Below are 23,559 nucleotides of genomic sequence, written 5' to 3'. Positions count from 1 at the left end.
AGCTTCACATAATGAAAGAAAATTAAGCCTGCTAGAGTGGTGCCATTCTCACGTCACTATAAATCTTTACTTATGTGGTCTGAGAAGGGCTGAAGTCACATGGTTAACTGTCTAAGTATAATTGAAGTAGAAGATTTATTGTACTTTTTGGATTAAAGCAAAAATGTTTAGGACATTTCTATAATCAACATGCAACGAAATGTGTGAAAGTGAGGCTAGAATTCCATGATTTTAGTATTATACAACTATTTATGTTTTAGAGCAATACAAAGTGTTCTAATCATTTATTGAAATACACCTGAGTAATGGACATGATATGCCTGCTCCAAAGCTCTTTGAAAGTTAATGGAAAGACTCCCATTGATTTTGATGGGCTATGGATCAGGACCCGTCTGGGGAGAAATACCTTTACATTGCCACTAAAAAGATTGAAGGTCTATATTTAATTGCTATATACAAATTTGGAAATCTTTGAACAAATGCTGTCTTTGTATTACTGTAGTCTTTTAAAACCAGCCTTAATGAATATGCCACACTGAACTGAATATAATTACTGTTTAATTTATTAGTGAGCTTTCTGATTATGACAGGAGCAATGCCCCATGTAGTCTATACAGGATTCTGTTGTGTGTATCGAATACTTACATTTTTTACTAGAGCAGTAAGACTTAGTAAATAAGTGATTTTAATGGTTCATTTTTGTCTTACTCCAGACCATGGTAGGAGGGAGGCAGAACAGTGTCGTGCTACAGAAGCTGCAACCCGACACGCCATACACTATTACTGTATCGTCTATGTATGTGGATGGGGAAGGAGGACGGATGACAGGCAGGGGCAAGACCAGTAAGTAAAAGAACTGTTTGTGGTGTCTCCATTAGCAAATTGCTGTGAAACCATTTATACCTTGTACTGGAGATCAGCAGATCGACTAGTTTTGCTGAGGGGGGGCGGGCTAGGTCTCATAGTGTGGACCTTCTGGAGTGTAATCCACCTCATTTTGTCCCTACCACTCAACTTGAAAACATCTGAAATCTTTTCCCCTCCCTTCATAGCACATGTGTTTCATTCTCTGTGTTAATTGTAGTGTATTTGTCTGAGAGGGAGTGTGATTTCAGCAGTCTGACAGAGCTTTCAATGTATTTCAGAGCCACTCAACACAGTAAAGAACCTTCGGGTGTATGATCCAACCACCAGCACGCTGAGTGTACGATGGGATCATGCTGAAGGAAGTCCTCGCCAGTATAAAGTATATTATGTGCCAACAACAGGTGGTGCAGAAGAAATGGTAATCATTCTTGTGGGTCTTATTAGTTGTCCCAGATACGTTGCAGTATAACCCCCTGAACAAAAATTGACAATGATGAGTGCCTCACCCCAATACAAGGACATATATAGACCTTGTGCAATTTTTGTTCTCTGCTACACTGGTATAAATTCAGAGTAGTTCCATGGAAGTCAGGGAGCTCATGACTTAATACCACTTTTTTAATGTAATATATTAAGAAGCAAATCTTCAGCGATTAGATGTTAGCACATGGGAGCAAATGTATTCCACAGCAACTACTGCACTCCTCCTTCTGGAAGCAAAATATATGGGCATGAATGTTGTCATAAGGGGAAGGGCTAGTGGATAAGGACTTAGGAGATCTCATTTCTGTTCCCATCTTTGCCACCGATAGTATGACATTATTCAAGTAACTTTGGGTAACATTTTCAAAAACACCTCAGTGATTTAAGAGCCCACATCACACCTTCTAAAAGGACTTACGAACTTAGGAGCCTAAATCACTTTTGAAAACCTTACCATTCACCTCCTTGTACCTCAGTTTTCCCACCAATAAAATAACGATAGTGCCAGTTATCCGTTTGATGAGAAGCACTATATAAGTGCTAAGTGGTATTACTATATTAACCTGAGATGTTTGTTACTACCTGCCTTTACAAGTATGTAATGTTACTTATTTATGTGATATTATTAGTACTGAACTCTAAAAATAACTGAGTTGAGATATAACGCTATGAGCCAAATCCCTGTCTTAAACCAATCCTTGCGGGTTTTGGAGTTGATACCAGGGGGCTCTGGTCCTAAGTCCACCACTAGTCCAGGTCAGTTCCAAGGGAATGTGTAGTATAGCAAATAACAATCACTCCTGGGAATGGAATATAAATCTTAAGTACAGGGACAGAGTTCTATCAGGCCTGTGGAACAAACTCCTTCAGGAACTAAGAACTATCACAAACCTCACCCCCTTCCACTCCTAAGTTCAAGGCATACTTCTTTGACCTGCTTCCTCTAACAGAAACACACATAGCAGTGGGTGCACACTTAAAAATAATAAACAGTCAGCACAAAACCCCTGCTACCACAACAAAACAAAACAAAACAAAACACTCCACTGCACCCATATTTCCCTGCCTGGAGAGAGAATGAGAGAGAGAATGAATTAAACATGGCAGATGTTAGCTACGTTACTCAATGCACTGGTGGAAGGTGCTCAGATAGTACAATGATAAGGGAAGTATAAGAACCTTTGTAGAATAGAATAAATAGAATGAAAGTAATTCTGAAGGAGTAATAAACATTAAATTAAAAGTTAAATGAAATAATAATTTCCCTTTAACTATTTGACTTTTAAACTGACAAAGTACTATTAGTCCTTTGCATTGGTTTTGCCTAAGATACTCTCCTTTATCCAGAAAACTGCTATTTTGCTTCAGAGTTCCAGTATTCATATAAATAGCTTTTAATAAGGATAAGAAAGTTTCTTCAGCTGGCATCTTGTATTTCCAGCCATCACTCATAATTTGTGTGTAAATTGGGTGGGATATGGACATTTATCTTTACATTCTCCAGCCAAATGTTTCTTTCTTTGGCTGAGTTTCAGTTTCAAGTTTCTCCTATGTTCCAATTTTGGAAAAGATAGTGTCACTTCCCTTCTAACAGATGACCCTAGGAAGCACACAGAGGTCCTTAACATCAGAAGCAGGCTTCTAAACCAATGTGCAGTTGCAGCCTGTTATGTTAAGTTGCCTGGATGTGGCTGTAGCTATGCCTTTAAGTAAAAAGAAAATGTGCTTTTGAATATAATTTGAAATAATTACTAGGTCAGATATCTTGAGCTGATATAAATCAGAGTACCACCACTGACTTCATTTGTAGACTCTCTTTGGGATTATTAAGAGAATGTAAAATAGTTTAAACTGATATCTGCAGTGACAGTTGTACTTGAAATGCTCAATTGTTTCATCCTTTATTTAAATACCACACCACTTTTTTTAAACCAACAGACAACAGTACTAGGGAACACAAATTATATCATCCTGAGATCTCTCCAGCCTGACACACCTTACAAAATAACTGTGGTTCCAGTTTACCCGGAAGGGGATGGTGGACGTGTATCTGACACTGGGAGAACTTGTAAGTGAAGTGGTCTTATTCAGAACATCTTAGGATTTATATATAAATAATTCAAAATTATAGATGTTGTATAGTCCTAATTTACTTTACATTTCCTCTTCAAATTTCCTGATCCTGAGTTAGTTTTAGGGCAGGTACATAAGAATGATGTTCACGTGTATCATTGATCATGATATGAGTGTATCATGATTCATTTTCACAACGTACTCAATCTTCATTGCTTTCTGTAAGGAAGGCTTTCAGTCTGCTTTTGCTGACAGGAAGCATGTTCCAATGATTAGGATGTTAGCTTCTGACTTGGGACACACAAGTTCAATTTCCTGCTTCATTACTGACTTTCTGTATGCCCTTGGGTAATTCACTAGTCTACCTGTACCTCAGATTTCCATCTATAAAAATGGAGATCATAGCGCTTGCATACCTGATATGGGTGTTTGTGAGGATAAACACATTAGACTGTGAGATGCTCAGATACTGTGGTAATGAAGGCCACATAAGTACCTTAGATAGATGAACAGTTATCTTAGCACTTTTTTGTGCTACTGTGTGTGTCCGGACAGAACAGAGTTATTCTTGTGTACTCATCTCTGTAACGCTTATTTAAATTATCCTTGGCTTAGTGGTGAGAGGAGCGGCAAGAAACATACAAGTTTACAACCCTACACCGAACACCCTGAATGTCCGATGGGAACCTGCACCGGGTCCAGTACAACAGTATAGAGTCGTCTATGCTCCGCTGGTTGGCACAAGGCCATCAGAGTCTGTAAGTTATTCAGCCTCCTGAGTATTCTTCAAAGAAGCGCTGAGGATGTCACCTCATCACTGAGCTCGTAGTAACAAAACAGTTGTAAACAGGGGTGCAAGCAGAATTCTCCTAAGCAGAAGGCCCAGAACTCTCCCTTCCCCGCTCTGCACCATACTCTTTCCCCCACATTCTTCCCCTGCACCCAACCCCACACAGTATCCACACCTCTGCTGCCCCTGCTCCCAGCCCTGAGTTCTCATTCACTGTTGCTGCACCCAGATCCATGCTCCCCATCTAGCACTCTACTGTACACACAGTTCCCTCCCGTTGTACCCCATCTAGCCCCATGCTCTTCCCCCACAGAACCAGCTCCAAGCTTTCCCCCCCACACCTAGCCCCATGGTCTCCTCTCCCCTCACTCAGCCCTGAGCTATTATCCAGAGGGGTGGTCAGGCTAAAGAGCATCATCCCCACCAGAGGCCAGGCAGTTCTGGGACCACTAGACCCCATCCTCCTGCTGCATCTCTGCTTCTCCAAGAAACACCAAAAGCCTGGATTCAGTCCTCCCACCCTCCTGGAGATTCCTGGTGCCGTCTACTTCACTTTCCCCTGGGGCTGGGGGTGCCCAGTGCCCCCGTTCCCCCCTCATTGTGCCCTGGATGCAGCCCACAAAAATTTGCATGCAGCATCTCTGCTGAAAACCCCATTTCCATATGAATGTAATGTGCTGTATGTAATTGCACCATTCAGTGGAGTAAAAGAATAAAAGCCCCACCCATTTTAAATTTGCTATTGAGAATCCTTTATTGTATTGCCAACAAAAGGGAATTAATTTGGATTATTGATTTTTAAACATAAGAAATACAAAACAAAGACTATTTATGTGTATGTGGGAATGGCTTCAGGGCTCTCTTGGGATGTAAAATTAGGACTTTATATATGCATTGATTCGGATTAGAAGTTTTAGGCGTACCTGAGCCCTTGTATGTGTAGACAGTCACCCACACTCTACATATACAAATATGTGCAAAATATGAACAGTCCAACGTCTGTGTGAAACTGTTAGAATTTGTAATGTATTGTTGGCATCTGTCAAGTGTGAGTACTTATAACTGCGCACATGTGTGAGACCTAATAGAGGCCCTTTTGAAAATGTATCCTTAGCATATGTCACTAAACCACAATGGAGCAATATTTTGCTCTGGATTTTTGCATGTCTCTATCTTTACCAGTCACAACTTTTTCATGAACATTTCGTGTTCAAAATATGTACACTAATTATGGTTTTAAACTATCAGCATTTTAGAAAAAAAGTCATTTTGGAGAATGAGAACTTCTGTATTCTACTGCCACATAATTGCATCTCCTGCTGTTGAGTTTTGTGTTAGGCAAGCAGTACTGGCTGGTTCCTATAAAATTGCATTATTGTAGTTGGAAAATACACAACGGGATCATGCTCCCAAATTTCCTCCTTTCAATATAAATGACTGATAATTAATTTGAGTAATAATTATCTTACAAGGTTTTATCCGTATTAGGATGTTGTATGGACCTGTCACTCTCACTTCACTCTCTTTTCCCTCCTAGATTGTGGTTCCAGCAAACACTCACAATGTTGTGCTGGAGCGCCTGACCCCTGACACTCCTTACTCTGTGAACGTTGTGGCTCTGTATGCCGACGGAGAGGGAAATCAAAGCTCTGGGCAAGGGAGAACAAGTAAGAGGCAAAATTATATTTATTTACTGCTATCTTAGTGTCTCTATTTGCTGCTTAATGAGTGAGGTATTGCCTACAAACAAATGTCATGTACACTTCCCAGTGTAGGTCTGCCAGTTCACCTGAGTAATGGCTTTTTTGATTTTAGACCTCCCTGGAACAACACCTCCCAATTAGGCCAGATTATCTGTTGGTTGTAATGCAGATAAATTCTTACTAGGGACCAGACTAGACTGACACTTGTGATGTTAGCTTAAATTGAACCTAGCAGTAAAAAAGTCCTTTGGCCTGTAACATTCAATTACAGCTACACTCCTAACTCTGTCTCTCACTCCAAAACAAAGAGCACATTAAAATGGACAGTTTACTGCCAAAACAGAGACATAAATTTCAGCTTGAATTCTGGGTCTTGTCTGCCATAATAATCACATGAATACAACCCAGGGCCAGATTTAGAGGCAGGTGACCCAGGTGATCCAGGCTTGGGTGCTGTTTTTGTTGTTAGTGACAAAAGGGAACATGTTTGAAGTAACATGTTTCAGGTATTCCGTATGTGGATTCATTTTTACTCACCTCCTAGAATGTTCCAGACCTTTGTAGAATCTCATGGAATCTTCCAGACTTTCTGAGAACTACATTTTCCTCAAACCTCCTAGAATGTTGTTAGCCATGGCCTTGCGGGTATATTATGGTCGGGATGTCACCCGTCAAATAGTAAGATTTAAATACAGATTTACAGATCCTAGTTTGCAAATGTATCGTCTTATATGACAGGGACAAATCATGCATGAAAATCGTGCATCAAAGTCGTGAAATAGGCTATAATGCAATAAAAAATAAGATATTCAAAATGTTAACAAATGGGGGTGGGGAGGCACTGAAGACACTCCTTGTCTGCGGTGCTATTTGGTCTAGGGCCAGCCGTGGTACAACCCATTATAGGCAGCCCACAAAAATCTCCCCCGCCCCATTACCTGAAATAGCAAAACCTGTCTGTTATTACCTAATGAGCTGAGAGCACAAGGCCTTCTGTGAGAGGGTAGACAGCAGGGATATCCCAGATGAATAAACCTGCAGTGAACCTGGCTTATTCCAGCCTTGTGCTTGTAACTAGATGGAGGAACTTGCCTGTGGCTGCAACATGCCAACCCTTGCTCTGTGTGTATACTTTTCTCTACTGTTTGCCCAGATTTATATAAAATCTGCAAAGGTGACAATCTGTCAATTGTCTTGTCTGCCTGAGTTTGGGCAGAAATCTGTAATGGATGCAGATGCTCACATTTCAAGCTTCAGTTACTGACTTTCCCTCCCTTCCACAGAGCCAGAATTCTGGTCAGTTGGGCCCCACTCCTGATGTGGCCTCTGGATAATGCCATGATATTATCATCTATATTTGCCTGTACATGTACATGCAGGGGTCAGTGGGAGTCCTTGATGTGCACTCCAGGGCAACATCTGACCCACTGACAGTGACAGCTCTATATCCCAGGGTATCATAATATGAAAGGACTTCTGACTTCACTGCACTTCATTGGTCCTTATACATATTCCCCTTTTAGTACCTCGCAGTGGGCCAAGGAACTTGAAGGTGTTTGGTCCAACAACAAACAGCCTGTCTGTACAATGGGACCATGCTGATGGGCCAGTTCAGCAGTATAGAATCATTTATTCACCTACTGTTGGAGATCCTATAGATGAATATGTAAGTACCTATATATATAATTCATATATAATATAAAAATACATAATCATTCATTAATAAGCATTTAAATATCCTCTGTTGATATATAGAAAAACAAAAATATCTGATATTTGGATATTGTACATTTTGGTTGCTGAAGGAATGAATTGTTTGGGCATTATTATATAGGACAGTGTTAAGGGGCGCACTTAAGCAGCTGAGTCTTAGTGTCTTGAGTGAAACAGTCAGTTCCACAGAGTAGTTGCATACGTAAAATACAGAAAGGCACCAATGCCTTGAAAGCAATACATATTATAGTGTTAAAGATGAGATCAAGGAGAAGATTCTGAGCTGAGCTTGTCACAGCATGCATAGTTCAAGCCATTGTGCTTGGGTAAATAGCCATGTGTTGCTTCACATACTATGTATTATCATATGAGGACTCCTAGTAACCACAGCACCATACAGTATATGGGGCAATCAGTAGATAGAATGAGCTGTGTTAAGGAAGCTGGATTAACTTGAATTCAAATTTTATAGTACTTGCTTTTATGGGGTTTTGTCTGAATTGTAACAGTTTGTGCCTTAACTTTCTGCTACTTCACATCAAGTTCCATGGCACAAAGAGTTGGTCTACAGAGCACTATATAAGTGCCTGTTATTGTTCGTTTATTATTGCTGAATAGGGCAGTTGAAAATTAGCCCTTCAGAATTAGTTTTTGATGGGAAATTGTATTTTCAATTAAACAATTTTTTTCTCAAAATGTGTCTGCTTTCTACAAAAAAAATTTTGACTTTTTGTTAAAAAAACTAAACACTGAAAACGAAAATCATGCTGGTTTTCAGCCCAAAACAGAAAACATTTTGTCCAAAGACTCAAAATTTCAATTAGGAAATACCCCACCGCACTCAAAATTTTGATTAGGAAATACCATGGCAGTGTCTCATGGGACTTGTAGTTCCTGTGCCTTGTACTCTCATTCTCCTCTCCACAATTTGGACTACATCTCCCATGATGTGTTGTGGCCATGGCACTCCCATGGGGCACCACAGTGTCTCTACAAAAGGAGAAACCATGATGCGTTGCTGCAGCAGGAAGCAAGTGGGGTAACAGATTGAATAATTTAGGCAAAATTTTGCAAATCAAAATAATTATTGTTGATATCTCATAAAACATTGATATGGCAATGTGGAATATAGTGTACAGTTTTGGTTGCCAAGTTGAAAAGAATGATTTCTAGCTTCTAGGTAGAGAGCGGAGGAGGGTAACAGGATTGAGTAATAGCGTGGATGGTTCTGTTTGAAAAGGAAAGGTTAAATGTGTTTAGTATGGAGACAAAAAGGAGACTTAGAGGGAATTTTAGTATGGCTTTTCAGTTTTCAAAGGGGATGTAGAAGGATCCAGGACATTATCTGGTCCAACTACCGTACAAAGAATGTGGAAAATATGTGGTCATGAAGAGAAGCTGCAGATTGTTAAGGTTTAAGCCAGATACTGGAAAGAGCGCTTACTTCTCATGAAGAGTTTTTGGACAATGAAACAGCTGTGGGAACAGATAGCACAAATTAGGGTTTTTTTAAGGAAAAATCCAGCTGTTTTATAGGAAAGGTTGATTAGACAGATAAATGTATTAAAATAACTAGTATTTGTTACTTTCAAATTTTGAATGTTAATGTTAAGGAACATTTATGGAGGTTTCACCTTTTCTATGGCTATGGGTGGCTCTGACTTTATATTCTGGAGGCTGATATATATCTTGGCCCAAATTCATATCTGGTTTAACTGCAATGGCTCAGTGGAGATACACCATGAATTAATATAGCTAATTTGTGACAGGTAGCAAAATGTCTTTATCTCATCCCCCTCTGCATATAGCTCCACCAGATGTCATTTCATTATCATAGCCCCACCAGATGTCATTCCATAGCTTCTCCCCGAACCAGCCTGACCACATCTATGGATTTCGGACAGTCTCCAGGCCCAGTTCACACCTACTTTTCCCTTCTGTGTGTGTCCTTTCCATCTCTCTTTACCCTTCTTTTCTGGCCCTGTGCCCCAGAGAAGGTGACCATGGTGTTTGTGGATACTCTGCCTTTTCTCTACTCCACACTCTCACAACAGAAACACACCAACAAGGTTATCTTCTCTCTCCCCTCCTCCCTTCAGTAGCTTTATCTTCTCTTGTTTATTCTCTCTCCAAAAACCCACAACAATAACTTGTATGGAGGAAACAAACCTTTTGTAAATAGAAAAGGAGTACTTGTGGCACCTTAGAGACTAACAAATTTATTTGAGCATAAGCTTTTGTGAGCTACAGCTCACATGCATCCGATGAAATGAGCTGTAGGTCACAAAAGCTTATGCCCAAATAAATTTGTTAGTCTGTAAGGTGCCACAAGTATTCCTTTTTTTTTTTTGCGGATACAGACTCACACGGCTGCTACTCTGATACCTTTTGTGTGTCTGTGTAGATGTTTAATTCCTGAATGAGGTCTGGAGAAGCCACAGGTAGCTGTGGAATATCACTCTGGTGTGGGGATAGCTACAATATTGTAAAGGGAAGGAGACGAGGAATCCAGTTTTTTGACAAAAGCTACAAAGTTATACTTTAAAATAATTTAAACAGACAATACTGTTAATTTTAGGTAGGCTGAAATTGTTCTGAAATGGTAAAGCAGTGGAGTCTTCCTTTCAATAAAATGGATTTCTCTATAGCTGGATTAAAAAAACACAACTGGGTATTTGCAGTGAAATACAGCCACAAATTCCACAAGGGTTGCTCATTTACAGTTTATTACAATTATAATGTCAGGTAAAATATTACAAGATATTCATCTGTATTTCTCTCCTGATTTCTAGACAACAGTACCCGGAAGAAGAAATAATGTGATATTACAGCCACTGCAGTCAGACACACCGTATAAAATTACTGTTGTGGCTGTGTATGATGATGGAGACGGTGGACAGCTGACAGGAAATGGACGAACTGGTAACTTAACTTTAGCATTAAGTACTGTATTCTCATTTCTCCTCCTTATTACTTAATAGTTCTGCTGCAGAGGTGCCAGAGGCCCCCATCTGTGTTGGGTTCCTGTTGTTCTAGGCACAATGCAAACATATCCAAAGACATGATTTCTTCTTCAGGGAGTTTACAGTTTACCTGTTATACAGCTTTAAAAGGCAGTTGCTACTATAATAACAATTCTAATGCTTATTTTTTCTTTTCAGTTGGGTTGCTTCCTCCTCAAAACATACATATTTCAGATGAGTGGTATACACGATTCAGAGTTTCCTGGGATCCCTCCCCATCTCCTGTTCTTGGGTACAAACTTGCGTATAAACCTGTAGGTAAGAAAACCTGTCTCCTTTGAAGAGAACACTTTGAAAACAATGAGTAATGAGTTAAGAGATTGGGGTGGAAATATCTGTGTATCCTCATGAAAACTGAGCCCTGTGCTTTAAAGGTGTTTTCTTTACTTATTTTAATTTGTGGGTTTATTGACTTTAAAGGAGTAAGAAGTTTTCCTGTTAACTTCAGAGTTTCAAAATAAAGACAGTTAGAACACCAGATACATTGTCACACACATTACAGCACATTTGATTTCATTATATATTTGACATTTAATACAACCATTTTATCTCTTGTCCCAGGCCTGTTCTCTTCTCATTTACACCAGTTTTACACTTCTTATCTTTCATGGAGATGCTCTTGATTTACACGAGTGTGTGATCAGAATCAGGCTCAGAGTTTGAATGAATGACAGTCCTTCAATGCTTTTATTTGACATGAGAATGAATCCACATTTGCATGCTTCTCTGGAAATTAAATTAAATACAAATATTGCACTAGTAAAGCTACATTTATTTTATTAGTAATGAGAATGTTTACTAAAGTAATAGGTTTAAGAAATAACAAAAGCATGTTTTTTTAAAACAAGGACCAAGTTTTGGGGCAGGCCTACACATAAAATGCTGCACTGGTGCAGCTGTGCCAGTGTAGCACTTCAGTGAAGACACTACTATGCCAAAAGGAGAGCTGCTCCCAGTGGCATAGTTAATCCACCTGTGCGAGAGAGCTATGTTGATTGGAGACATCCAGCTTCTAGACCTAGTGCTGTGTACACCGGGGGCTAGGCTGATGTAACTGTGCCACTCAGGGGTACGGATTATATAAAAGAATACTGATAATGCCATAGCAGAGTCTTCTTAGAATTGTGTGTCTTTTTCTATGATTCCCTTTAACTCAAGGTTCCGACGTGCCGCCAATGGAGGTGTTTGTTGGGGAAGTGACTTCATACACACTGCACAACCTGTCTCCTAGTACTATCTATGATGTGAATGTTTATGCCCAATACGATTCTGGACTCAGTGCACCCCTGATTGATCAAGGCACTACATGTAAGTCCAAACCACTTTTATTGTAGTCACATAGGATATAATTGTTGAAGTGATTTCATGTTGACTGAAAAGTCCATATTAAGGGCCTTGATCCTTATGGTCTGAACATTCCACAATTATGGATGCTCAGACCTGTGAGAATCAAGCCCGTAAATAAAATTAAGTGTAGAAACCCAAATTATTTAAACATTGCTTTTACTAATGGCTTGCAAGAGACAATCCTCTAGTTCCATTTCTTACAATTTGTTTGGCTGTAGCTGGGTCTGAGCCTGCAAGTTGCTCAACACCTGCCACACCCATTGGCTAGAATGTATTTAGTAGATTGCAGGGTGCAGTCAGCACCATGCAGATTAAGGCCCCCTCATTGCTTCTGATTGCATCACATGGTAATATCAACTGACTACACATTCCATCAAAGCTGAACCTGCTCAGCGGAGGATTGGTTCGTTGCTGACCTCAGTTAATGAGCCATTTGAGATTTCAGCAAAAAAAAGATGAGTTGTAAAATCCTGATTTTGTTAAATGGTCTCATTAAAAGCTCTTGACACTGCCAGTAAATAAATAAAATAAAATAAAATACAATGGGGTCCGAATCAGGTGCACTTTCCTCATGCTAAATATCTTTATAAGTGGTTCTATTGATTTTAGTGGGACAGCCCATAGAATCAGATAGTACTTAGCATAATAAAGCGTATCAGAATTTGGGCTTTTGTAAATAACAGAGGTCAGATGTATGGGACTAAACAGAAAGAGCAGAGATGAATCGACTAGAACTATTATTTTCTTCTGTGGACATTTTTAAAATAAGAAAAGGAGTACTTGTGGCACCTTAGAGACTAACAAATTTATTAGAGCATAAGCTTTCGTGAGCTACAGCTCACTTCATCGGATGCATTTGGTGGAAAAAGCAGAGGAGAGATTTATATACACACACACAGAGAACATGAAACAATGGGTTTATCATACACACTGTAAGGAGAGTGATCACTTAAGATAAGTCATCACCAACAGCGGGGGGGGGGGGAAGGGAGGAAAACCTTTCATGGTGACAAGCAGGTAGGCTAATTCCAGCAGTTAACAAGAATATCAGAGGAACAGTGGGGGGTGGGGTGGGAGGGAGAAATACCATGGGGAAATAGTTTTACTTGAGCCCCGACCTGGGGTATTCTATCTGCTACCCGAGATCCATAAACCTGGAAATCCTGGACGCCCCATCATCTCAGGCATTGGCACCCTGACAGCAGGATTGTCTGGCTATGTAGACTCCCTCCTCAGGCCCTTCGTTACCAGCACTCCCAGCTATCTTCGAGACACCACCGATTTCCTGAGGAAACTACAGTCCATTGGTGATCTTCCTAAAAACACCATCCTAGCCACTATGGATGTAGAAGCCCTCTACACCAACATTCCACACAAAGATGGACTACAAGCCGTCAGGAACAGTATCCCCGATACTGTCACGGCTAACCTGGTGGCAGAACTTTGTGACTTTGTCCTGACCCATAACTATTTCACATTTGGTGACAATGTATACCTTCAAATCAGCGGCACTGCGATGGGTACCCGCATGGCCCCACAGTATGCCAACATTTTTATGGCTGACTTAGAACAACGCTTCCTCAGCTCTCGTCCCCTAATGCCCCTACTCTACTTGCGCTACATTGATGACATCTTCATCATCTGGACCCATGGAAAAGAAGCTCTTAAGGAATTCCACCATGATTTCAACAATTTCCATCCCACCATCAACCTCAGCCTGGACCAGTCCACACAAGAGATCCACTTCCTGGACACTACAGTGCTAATAAGCGATGGTCACATAAACACCACCCTATATCGGAAACCTACTGACCGCTATTCCTACTTACATGCCTCTAGCTTTCATCCAGATCATACCACTCGATCCATTGTCTACAGCCAAGCGCTACGATATAACCGCATTTGCTCCAACCCCTCAGACAGAGACAAACACCTACAAGATCTCTATCATGCATTCCTACAACTACAATACCCACCTGCTGAAGTGAAGAAACAGATTGACAGAGCCAGAAGAGTACCCAGAAGTCACCTACTACAGGACAGGCCCAACAAAGAAAACAACAGAACACCACTAGCCATCACCTTCAGCCCCCAACTAAAACCTCTCCAACGCATCATCAAGGATCTACAACCTATCCTGAAGGACGAGCCATCGCTCTCTCAGATCTTGGGAGACAGACCAGTCCTTGCTTACAGACAGCCCCCCAATCTGAAGCAAATACTCACCAGCAACCACACACCACACAACAGAACCACTAGCTTTTGACACGGTCTCCCACAGCATTCTTGTCAGCAAGTTAAGGAAGTATGGGCTGGATGAATGCACTATAAGGTGGGTAGAAAGCTGGCTAGATTGTCGGGCTCAACGGGTAGTGATCAATGGCTCCATGTCTAGTTGGCAGCCGGTGTCAAATGGAGTGCCCCAGGGGTCGGTCCTGGGGCCCGTTTTGTTCAATATCTTCATAAATGATCTGGAGGATGGTGTGGATTGCACTCTCAGCAAATTTGCGGATGATACTAAACTGGGAGGAGTGGTAGATACGCTGGAGGGGAGGGATAGGATACAGAAGGACCTAGACAAATTGGAGGATTGGGCCAAAAGAAATCTAATGAGGTTCAATAAGGATAAGTGCAGGGTCCTGCACTTAGGATGGAAGAATCCAATGCACCGCTACAGACTAGGGACCGAATGGCTCGGCAGCAGTTCTGCGGAAAAGGACCTAGGGGTGACAGTGGACGAGAAGCTGGATATGAGTCAGCAGTGTGCCCTTGTTGCCAAGAAGGCCAATGGCATTTTGGGATGTATAAGTAGGGGCATAGCGAGCAGATCGAGGGACGTGATCGTTCCCCTCTATTCGACACTGGTGAGGCCTCATCTGGAGTACTGTGTCCAGTTTTGGGCCCCACACTACAGGAAGGATGTGGATAAATTGGAAAGAGTACAACGAAGGGCAACGAAAATGATTAGGGGTCTAGAGCACATGACTTATGAGGAGAGGCTGAGGGAGCTGGGATTGTTTAGTCTGCAGAAGAGAAGAATGAGGGGGGATTTGATAGCTGCTTTCAACTACCTGAAAGGGGGTTTCAAAGAGGATGGCTCTAGACTGTTCTCAATGGTAGCAGATGACAGAACGAGGAGTAATGGTCTCAAGTTGCAATGGGGGAGGTTTAGATTGGATATTAGGAAAAACTTTTTCACTAAGAGGGTGGTGAAACACTGGAATGCGTTACCTAGGGAGGTGGTAGAATCTCCTTCCTTAGAGGTTTTTAAGGTCAGGCTTGACAAAGCCCTGGCTGGGATGATTTAACTGGGACTTGGTCCTGCTTTGAGCAGGGGGTTGGACTAGATGACCTTCTGGGGTCCCTTCCAACCCTGATATTCTATGATTCTATGATTCTAACCCAGGAACCTATCCTTGCAACAAAGCCCGTTGCCAACTCTGTCCACACATCTATTCAGGGGATACCATCATAGGGCCTAATCACATCAGCCACACTATCAGAGGCTCGTTCACCTGCGCATCTACCAATGTGATATATGCCATCATGTGCCAGCAATGCCCCTCTGCCATGTACATTGGCCAAACTGGACAGTCTCTACGTAAAAGAATGAATGGACACAAATCAGACGTCAAGAATTATAACATTCAAAAACCAGTTGGAGAACACTTCAATCTCTCTGGTCACTCGATCACAGACCTAAGAGTGGCTATACTTCAACAAAAAAGCTTCAAAAACAGACTCCAAGGAGAGACTGCTGAATTGGAATTAATTTGCAAACTGGATACAATTAACTTAGGCTTGAATAGAGACTGGGAATGGATGAGTCATTACACAAAGTAAAACTATTTCCCCATGGTATTTCTCCCTCCCACCCCACCCCCCACTGTTCCTCTGATATTCTTGTTAACTGCTGGAATTAGCCTACCTGCTTGTCACCATGAAAGGTTTTCCTCCCTTCCCCCCCCCTCCCCCCCCCCCCGCTGTTGGTGATGACTTATCTTAAGTGATCACTCTCCTTACAGTGTGTATGATAAACCCATTGTTTCATGTTCTCTGTGTGTGTGTATATAAATCTCTCCTCTGTTTTTTCCACCAAATGCATCCGATGAAGTGAGCTGTAGCTCACGAAAGCTTATGCTCTAATAAATTTGTTAGTCTCTAAGGTGCCACAAGTACTCCTTTTCTTTTTGCAAATACAGACTAACACGGCTGCTACTCTGAAACCCATTTTTAAAATAAAACCACACGCGGGCAAAATTTACTGCCAGAGTGCTGTGTGGGCCAGCAACTACTGATGCCATTGTTCTTTCTGAGCTGATTAATTTTATATCTAATGTATTGTATTTCCCAGATAATAATTGAACACTTTCCCTTTTTGCAGTGTACTTGAACGTCACTGATCTAACAAGTTACAAGGTGGGATGGGATACCTTCTGTATCCGATGGTCCCCTCACCGGTCAGCATCTTCCTACAGATTAAAGCTAAACCCAGCTGATGGTAAATTCCTTTGATTCCTTGTGTGTTCTGTGGGCGGATGTACGTTTCAATTTTATGCCATGACTAAACTAAGGATTGTAATGTGACAGGCTGAGGGCCCTGAGTGTGCGATAATTTCAACTCCAGTGCCTCCCCCAGGATCCAAGCTGTGTTGGTAAAACTCCCCAGGCCTGCATGCAGCCTGCATTTCTAAGAAGACACAGATTGGAAATTAATGCTGCTTCTATCCATGTTAACTCCCACTAGGATTGCCCAATGGAAATCTGCTGCTCACCAGGGGTTATGAGTGCATACTATGGAGAGCAGCTGCTCCCTGCCTCTTCCCCTTCACAGCCTGAGAGCTCACTAATGTGCAGAGCACCTACCACACAGTGTTGCTGCACAGAGGCTTTCCTGAGCTGGGAAGAGCAAGCAGCGGAGGTGCCACTCATTCCATTTCAGCACCCTCCCTACATGCACTCTCTCTTGCTTTGTTCTGCACACCTATAGAACGGGAAGTACCGGACCCTACATTTTCCTTCCTTTGGGTTTGTTTTCACAGGATCCCGAGGACAAGAAATTACTGTACGTGGGACAGAAACCAGCCACTGTTTCACTGGCCTTTCACCAGACACTGAATACAATGCTACTGTCTTTGTTCAGACCCCAAACCTTGAGGGACCACCCATCTCTCTGAAAGAGCGCACGTGTAAGTCAGGGGCAATATGAACAGTAAGTGTGTGAACAGAATGGGATGGAAATAGTCCAGACTACAGATTTTACAATTGTCTTGTTTGTACAAGACATACAGTACCACAACTGAGGGGTCTATTTTCCTGTGTCTCCAAGTGTAAGTCAGTGGGAAACTCCTTGAACTGGGGAACAGAGAATAGCAATTATTTGGGGGAAATTCAAATGGAGTATTACCTTGCTCAGGTTAATCTCATTGGGTAGTAACCACGGAGTGAGAGATTTCTCAGTTTGTGTGAGAGTGGCAGGATCTGGCCCCTTGTCATAATTAAGGACTTGCTTTTGGAACAGCAAATTTTTCTTTGCTGATTACGAATTACTTGTCTTGGTCACCAATAAAAGCATTGATAGTTCTTTCCTCAGTCATACACAGGGTAATTCACATGGGTGGAGTCTTTTCTTAGGTAAAATTTTATATTAAATAAAAGGTTTTAATTGTTTTACTTCAGTCATCAAACCTACCGAAGCACCAACTCAACCGCCTTCTCCTCCTCCACCTCCCACAATCCCACCGGCTCGGGATGGTAAGTGTGTATTGTAGATTCATAATATATTTTGTCTTATTTGCTGTACGTCCACACACTCAAAGGTTAGATTGAATTATATTATTTCTAAATTGAAGTAACTTCAAAAATATATGGGCCTAATGATCCTCTGGCCCACTTTGGCTCTTTGCAGCAGCTCAGACACCATCACCTGCCTGATGTAGACCGGGGAATGATGCCTGGGCCGTATTCCCTTTATACTAGCTATTTGCCAGGGTGTTGCATTGAGCTCAGATAGCCACTGGGTCATGGTAGCAGTTTGCCTAGATTTGGGGGAATGGCCACGACTCTCAGTATGCGTTGTGGATTTGTGAGCTTTGCCTTTAGCATATGAACCTATTTTTGGTGTAGATTGCCAAGAAAACTGGTGTTAAGTTGCACTCTTCAGGGTTTTGTTTCATATGAACTTTTTGCACATAAATGCCAAGATTTGACCTGGGATGTCCTTGAATGCATTGTGCGAAAATCTGCAGAACCCAGGAAATGCAAGAGATACATGCAAGAGAAACACTACTTTAATATTTAAGAGTAGTCTGCAGGTTGAGAATATGACTGAAGTTTACTGAATATTTGCTCATCATTCTTGCTTTAAAATGGTCAAAACAGTGCTCTTTAGTCCACAGTCCTGAATGAGGGGGGTGTTTTAAGAATTCATTGAGCTGTGTTTGTCTTTCAGTATGCAAAGGTGCCAAAGCAGACATTGTGTTCCTGACTGATGCTTCCTGGAGTATTGGTGATGATAATTTCAACAAAGTAGTGAAATTTGTTTTTAATACTGTTGGAGCCTTTGACTTAATCAACCCTGCTGGAATTCAGGTGGGTAATTTTCATTAAGTGCATTTTGCAGGGAAATTAAACAAACAAACCAACAAATCTGAATTCTTAAAGTCTCCTTTACCTTTCTCTATTGTATAGGATTATTCTGGTACTGTGTTGTGTGTATTATATATGTGCACTGTGCTGTACAAACATAAAGGAAAACACAGTCCCTGTCTAAAAGAGTGGACACTCTGAAAGGCAAAAGACAGATGGCAAGCAGATGAAAGGGAATCAGCATACAGGAAGAGCAGTCAGGGTGCTCTGTGGCCAATGTAATGTTAGTTGCATGTTTTTGTTTCTTTGTGCATATAAAATATTCTCAGCTGCCCCTCTCCATAGTTGTTATGAATAGGCTAATTTTTAGTGTCACAGCAGAAGTGGGCATTGAGAAGGAGTATGATGATGAATGAGGGCAATGCCTTGGTGTGTCAGTTCAGGAAGAGTGTTGCATGTGCAGTGGGCAGAAGAAATCATGGAAACAGTTGCAAAAGAGTTGGAGAAGAGGATTCACTGGATGCATCTTTAAAAAGAAAATTGTAAGGAATAGTGGGGAGGCTGAAATGTCTCTACTTCCTCCTGGGGTTCTCCATGTGTCTCTGCCAGGAGTCTCTGCCAGACTCCTGAGGAGCCTTTAATTTTGTCTTATGTTCATCTCCCCATGGTCAAGACCCTGCATCATGACAGTTTTCCTTCTAGTTAAGGGGAACTGGATAGGAGCTCTGTCCCACTTTCATAAGCATTGCTTTTTTATTAGCTAGAGGTGAATGGCACGAGTAAGAATATCTCTGGAGCTTTGCCATCACCGGTTGGTGCAAGACTATCTTCCCTTGTAGGAAGGAAGACAGTGATTTTCCTTGGAAGGATGTTTTATTTCTGTTTTCCTGAAGCACCCAGTTACCTTGCTCGTGAACAGGTCTCTCCTCCCCCTTGCATGTCTCTTGGTCATTGGTTCCCCCTATTTCATTCTGCAGACATACTTCTAGAGAGAAAGACCCTCTCCTGGAACACCTTATCTCCAGTATCTCCATCCTGCCTAGCTCTAACCTCACACTACTTGGTTTTCAAAAATTTTTCTTCTTTGGCCCAACAGGAGAGTTGCTGCAAATTAGCTGTTGGAGGAGAATAGCTGTGAACTTCCTGGGTTTACTAGTCAAAGACTTAAAGCTTCTTTCCTCTTTTGTCCTGGGCCAGTTACACACATTCTTAGTTCTTCATTTTAGATATTTATGATGGCTAAAAAAAAGATAAACTTATTTCAATAAGTATGAATACTGAGACATCTGCTCAGGACCAGCTTACTAAGGCATGCTAATAATATAAATGGGACAGACTAGAGGAAAGGTGAGCAGCAAAATATGGACCCTGGACTTCAGAAAAGCAGACTTTGACTCCCTTAGGGAACTAATAGGTAGGATCCCCTGCGAAGCTAATACCGGGGGTCAAGGAGTCCAGGAGAGGTGGCTGTATTTTAAAGAAGCCTTACTGAGGGTCCAGGATGTGCAGAAAGAATAGCAAATATGGCAGGAGACCAGCTTGGCTTAACAATGAAATCTTCGGTGAGCTTAAACTCAAAAAGGAAGCTTACAAGGAGTGGAAACTTGGACAGATGACTAGGGAAGAGTATAAAAATATTGCTAGAACATGCAGGGGTGTAATCAGGAAGGCCAAGCCATGATTGGAGTTGCAACTAGCAAGGGATGTGAAGGGTCACAAGAAGGGTTTCTACAGGTATGTTAGCAACAAGAGAAAGATCACGGAAAGTGTGGGACCCTTGCCAAATTGAGGAGGCAACATAATGACAGATGATGTAGAAAAAGCTGAAGTACTCAGTGCTTTTTTTGCCTTGGTCTTCACAGACAAGGTCAGCTCCCAGACTGCTGCACTGGGCAGCATAGTATGGGGAGGAGGTGAGCAGCCCTCAGTGGTGAAAGAACAGCTTATGGACTATTTAGAAAAGCTGGACATACACAAGTCCATGGGGCTGGATCTAATGCATCCGAGGGTGCTGAGGGAGTTGGCTGATATGATTGCAGAGCCAGTGGCCATTATCTTTGAAAATTTGTGGCGATCAGGGGAGCTCCTGGATGATTGGAAAAAGGCAAATATAGTGCCCATATTTAAAAAAGGTAAGAAAGAGAACCCGGGTAACTACAGATGGGTCAGTCTCACTTCAGTCCCCGGCAAAATCATGGAGAAGGTACTCAAGGAATCCATTTTGAAGCACTTGGAAGAGAGGAAGGTGATCAGGAACAGTCAACATGGATTCACCAAGGGCAAGTCATGCCTGGTCAACCTGATTGCCTTCTATAATGAGATAAGTGGCACTGTGGATATGGGGAAAGCAGTGGATGTGATATATCTTGACTTTAGCAAAGCTTTTGATATGGTCTCCCACAGTATTCTTGCCAGAAAGTTAAAAAAGTATGGATTGGATGAATGCACTATAAGATAGATAGAAAGCTGGCTAGATTGTTGGACTCAACGGGTAGTGATCAATGGCTCGATGTCTAGCTGGCAGCTGGCATCAAGTGGAGTGCCCCAGGGGTCGGTCCTGTGGCCGGTTTTGTTCAACATCTTTATTAATGATCTGGATGATGGGATTAATTGTATCCTCAGCAGGTTTGCAGATGACACTAAGCTGGTGGAGAGGTAGATATGCTGGAGGGTAGGGATAGGGCCCAGAGTGACCTAGACAAATTGGAGGATTGGGCCAAAAGAAATCTGATGAGGTTCAACAAGGACAAGTGCAGAGTCCTGCACTTAGGAACGAAGAATCCCATGCACTGCTACAGGCTGAAGACCGACTGGCTAAGCAGCAGTTCTGCAGAAAAGGACCTGAGGATTACAGTGGATGAGAAGCTAAATATGAGTCAGCAGTGTGCCCTGGTTGCCAAGAAGGCTAACGGCATATTGGGCTGCATTAGTAGGAACATTGCCAGCAGATTGTGGGACGTGATTATTCCCCTCTATTTGACTCTGGTGAGGCCACACCTGGAGTACTGCATCCAGTTTTGGTCCCCCAACTATAGAGGAGATGTTGACAAATTGGAGAGGGTACAGCGGAGGGCAATGGAAATTATTAGGGGGCTGGGGCACATGATTTACAAGGAGAGGTTGAGGGAACTGGGGTTATTTAGTCTGCAGAAGAGAAGAGTGAGGGGGGATTTGATAGCAGCCTTCAACTGCCTGAAGGGGGGTTCCAAAGAGAATGGAGCTAGGCTCATCTCAGTGATGGCAGATGACAGAACAAGAAGCAATGGTCTCAAGTTGCAGTTGGGGAGGTCTAGGTTGGCTATTAGGAAACACTATTTCACTAGGAGGGCAGTGAAGCACTGGAATGGGTTACCAAGGGAGGTGGTGGAATCTCTATCCTTAGAGGCTTTTAAGGCCTGGCTTGACAAAGGCTTGGCTGGGATGATTTGGTGCTGGTCCTGCTTTGAGCAGGGGATTGGACTAGATGACCGCCTGACGTCTCTTCCAACCCTAATATTCTATTACTAAGAGGAAATGAAACATGAAATGTACATTATAGACATAGCAGAATATTCACTCTAGGTTTACATGGATATATACAAATATACAAGATGAGTTAATGTTCCAGTTCAGGAAGTGTATTATACTGTATGTATCAAATGACTGAAATTCTGGCACATTCCCTGTTAATTGCTATGTCATGAGCTTCTTGCATTTTTTTTGTAATCTTTAACAGTTTTTATAGGTGCTGTATCCCCAAGCTGAACTAGAGAACCAGCACTAAATATGGTGCCACCATAGTTCTAACAAGTATTTTCTCATTAAAGCATTAACGAATAACTTTACCACTGTTATATCTATATTTACATATAACTTCAGTCATGGGTTTCCTATTTTAGTGGTGACTGACAACATAATTTACTTTAGTGGAGAGATCACTTGAAGCTACACAGGTCAGAGACTGAACGCTGTGATGCATTTCATTTCAGGTTTCCTTTGTGCAGTACAGTGACGATGCAAAGTCTGAGTTTAAACTGAATACATATGATGATAAGGCTCAGGCTCTAGGAGCACTTCAGAATATTCGGTACAAAGGAGGAAATACAAGAACAGGTGTGTCTGATGAATAACTACGTATTCCTTCCGAATAATCAGTTTTTTTGAAAACCTATTCTTTATCTTAATCCTCTGTAGTTTAAGGCCAGCGCTTTACGTTGTACTATTATTAGTTGTATTAGTTCTTCAAAGGAAATATTTTCAGTGGCAAATGTGGCATGAGTCCTCATTCTTTGTGTAATTTGCAGGCAAAGCCCTTACATTTATCAAAGAAAAAGTCTTGACTTGGGAGAGTGGCATGAGAAGAAGTGTGCCCAAGGTACTTGTTGTTGTCACAGATGGTCGGTCGCAGGATGAAGTTAAGAAAGCTGCAGCAATCATACAGCACTCTGGTAAGCAACCTGTAGAACGTAGTTGAGTCTGATATTCATTTTACTATAGAGTTTAAGTCCTGCAATTTAACATACAGGTATACAACAGTATCAGGTATTGTTGGTCCTTTATTCATCCTAAATAGGTAGTGGTTCGTGAGAGAGACATTCGAATTACAGAATATGATTTGTAATGGCTCAAACTATTTTAAGAATGATAAGATTGACTGGACCTAATTCTGGTCTCTTCTCTCTCTGTGGACAAAGCAAGCTTAAACAGTTTGCTGGGAATTACCCTTACATAGTTACAGAACTTGTCCTATATCACTCCTGGCCCCTATTCAGGGGGCGGGGGCATTATTAAGTGCACTTCAGTCCAATGATCCTGATCTGCTGGAATGGCCCTTAGAGTGCTTTTAATACTGGCACAAGTTAGAGCAGCCCTTCATCTACTCTACCAGGGTCTGACCAGGCCCCTGACTCTCCCACCCAGGTTTTGAGGAGGAGGTGGCCATCTATGGTCCTCCTTAGATGGACCAAGTGTAGTTTACTGTAGCCGAGGCTCT

General features: G+C 41.8%; 1 protein-coding gene across 14 annotated transcripts in view; it reads left to right on the top strand.

Annotated features, from left to right (window-relative positions):
* Window positions 1-23,559, top strand: part of COL12A1 (collagen type XII alpha 1 chain) — a 152,250-nt gene that overhangs the window by 75,657 nt on the left and 53,034 nt on the right. For 13 of the 14 annotated variants that reach the window (XM_043510523.1, XM_043510517.1, XM_043510522.1 and 10 more), the window contains 15 exons: window positions 714-843; window positions 1,146-1,285; window positions 3,289-3,418; window positions 4,039-4,181; window positions 5,751-5,880; window positions 7,440-7,582; window positions 10,422-10,551; window positions 10,791-10,910; window positions 11,811-11,960; window positions 16,384-16,500; window positions 17,042-17,188; window positions 17,679-17,753; window positions 18,451-18,590; window positions 22,556-22,679; window positions 22,871-23,014. In XM_043510523.1, the coding sequence (XP_043366458.1) occupies window positions 714-843; window positions 1,146-1,285; window positions 3,289-3,418; window positions 4,039-4,181; window positions 5,751-5,880; window positions 7,440-7,582; window positions 10,422-10,551; window positions 10,791-10,910; window positions 11,811-11,960; window positions 16,384-16,500; window positions 17,042-17,188; window positions 17,679-17,753; window positions 18,451-18,590; window positions 22,556-22,679; window positions 22,871-23,014 (1,963 nt within the window). The remainder of the gene's footprint in view (window positions 1-713; window positions 844-1,145; window positions 1,286-3,288; window positions 3,419-4,038; window positions 4,182-5,750; window positions 5,881-7,439; window positions 7,583-10,421; window positions 10,552-10,790; window positions 10,911-11,810; window positions 11,961-16,383; window positions 16,501-17,041; window positions 17,189-17,678; window positions 17,754-18,450; window positions 18,591-22,555; window positions 22,680-22,870; window positions 23,015-23,559) is intronic. The other variant, XM_043510521.1, reaches the window with a different exon arrangement.

Source organism: Dermochelys coriacea, chromosome 3 (assembly GCF_009764565.3).
Source record: "Dermochelys coriacea isolate rDerCor1 chromosome 3, rDerCor1.pri.v4, whole genome shotgun sequence".
Classification (NCBI taxonomy): Eukaryota; Metazoa; Chordata; order Testudines; family Dermochelyidae; genus Dermochelys; species Dermochelys coriacea.
The sequence above is the reverse complement of the archived record's forward strand: the minus strand, read 5'-3'. Positions and strand labels throughout refer to the sequence as shown.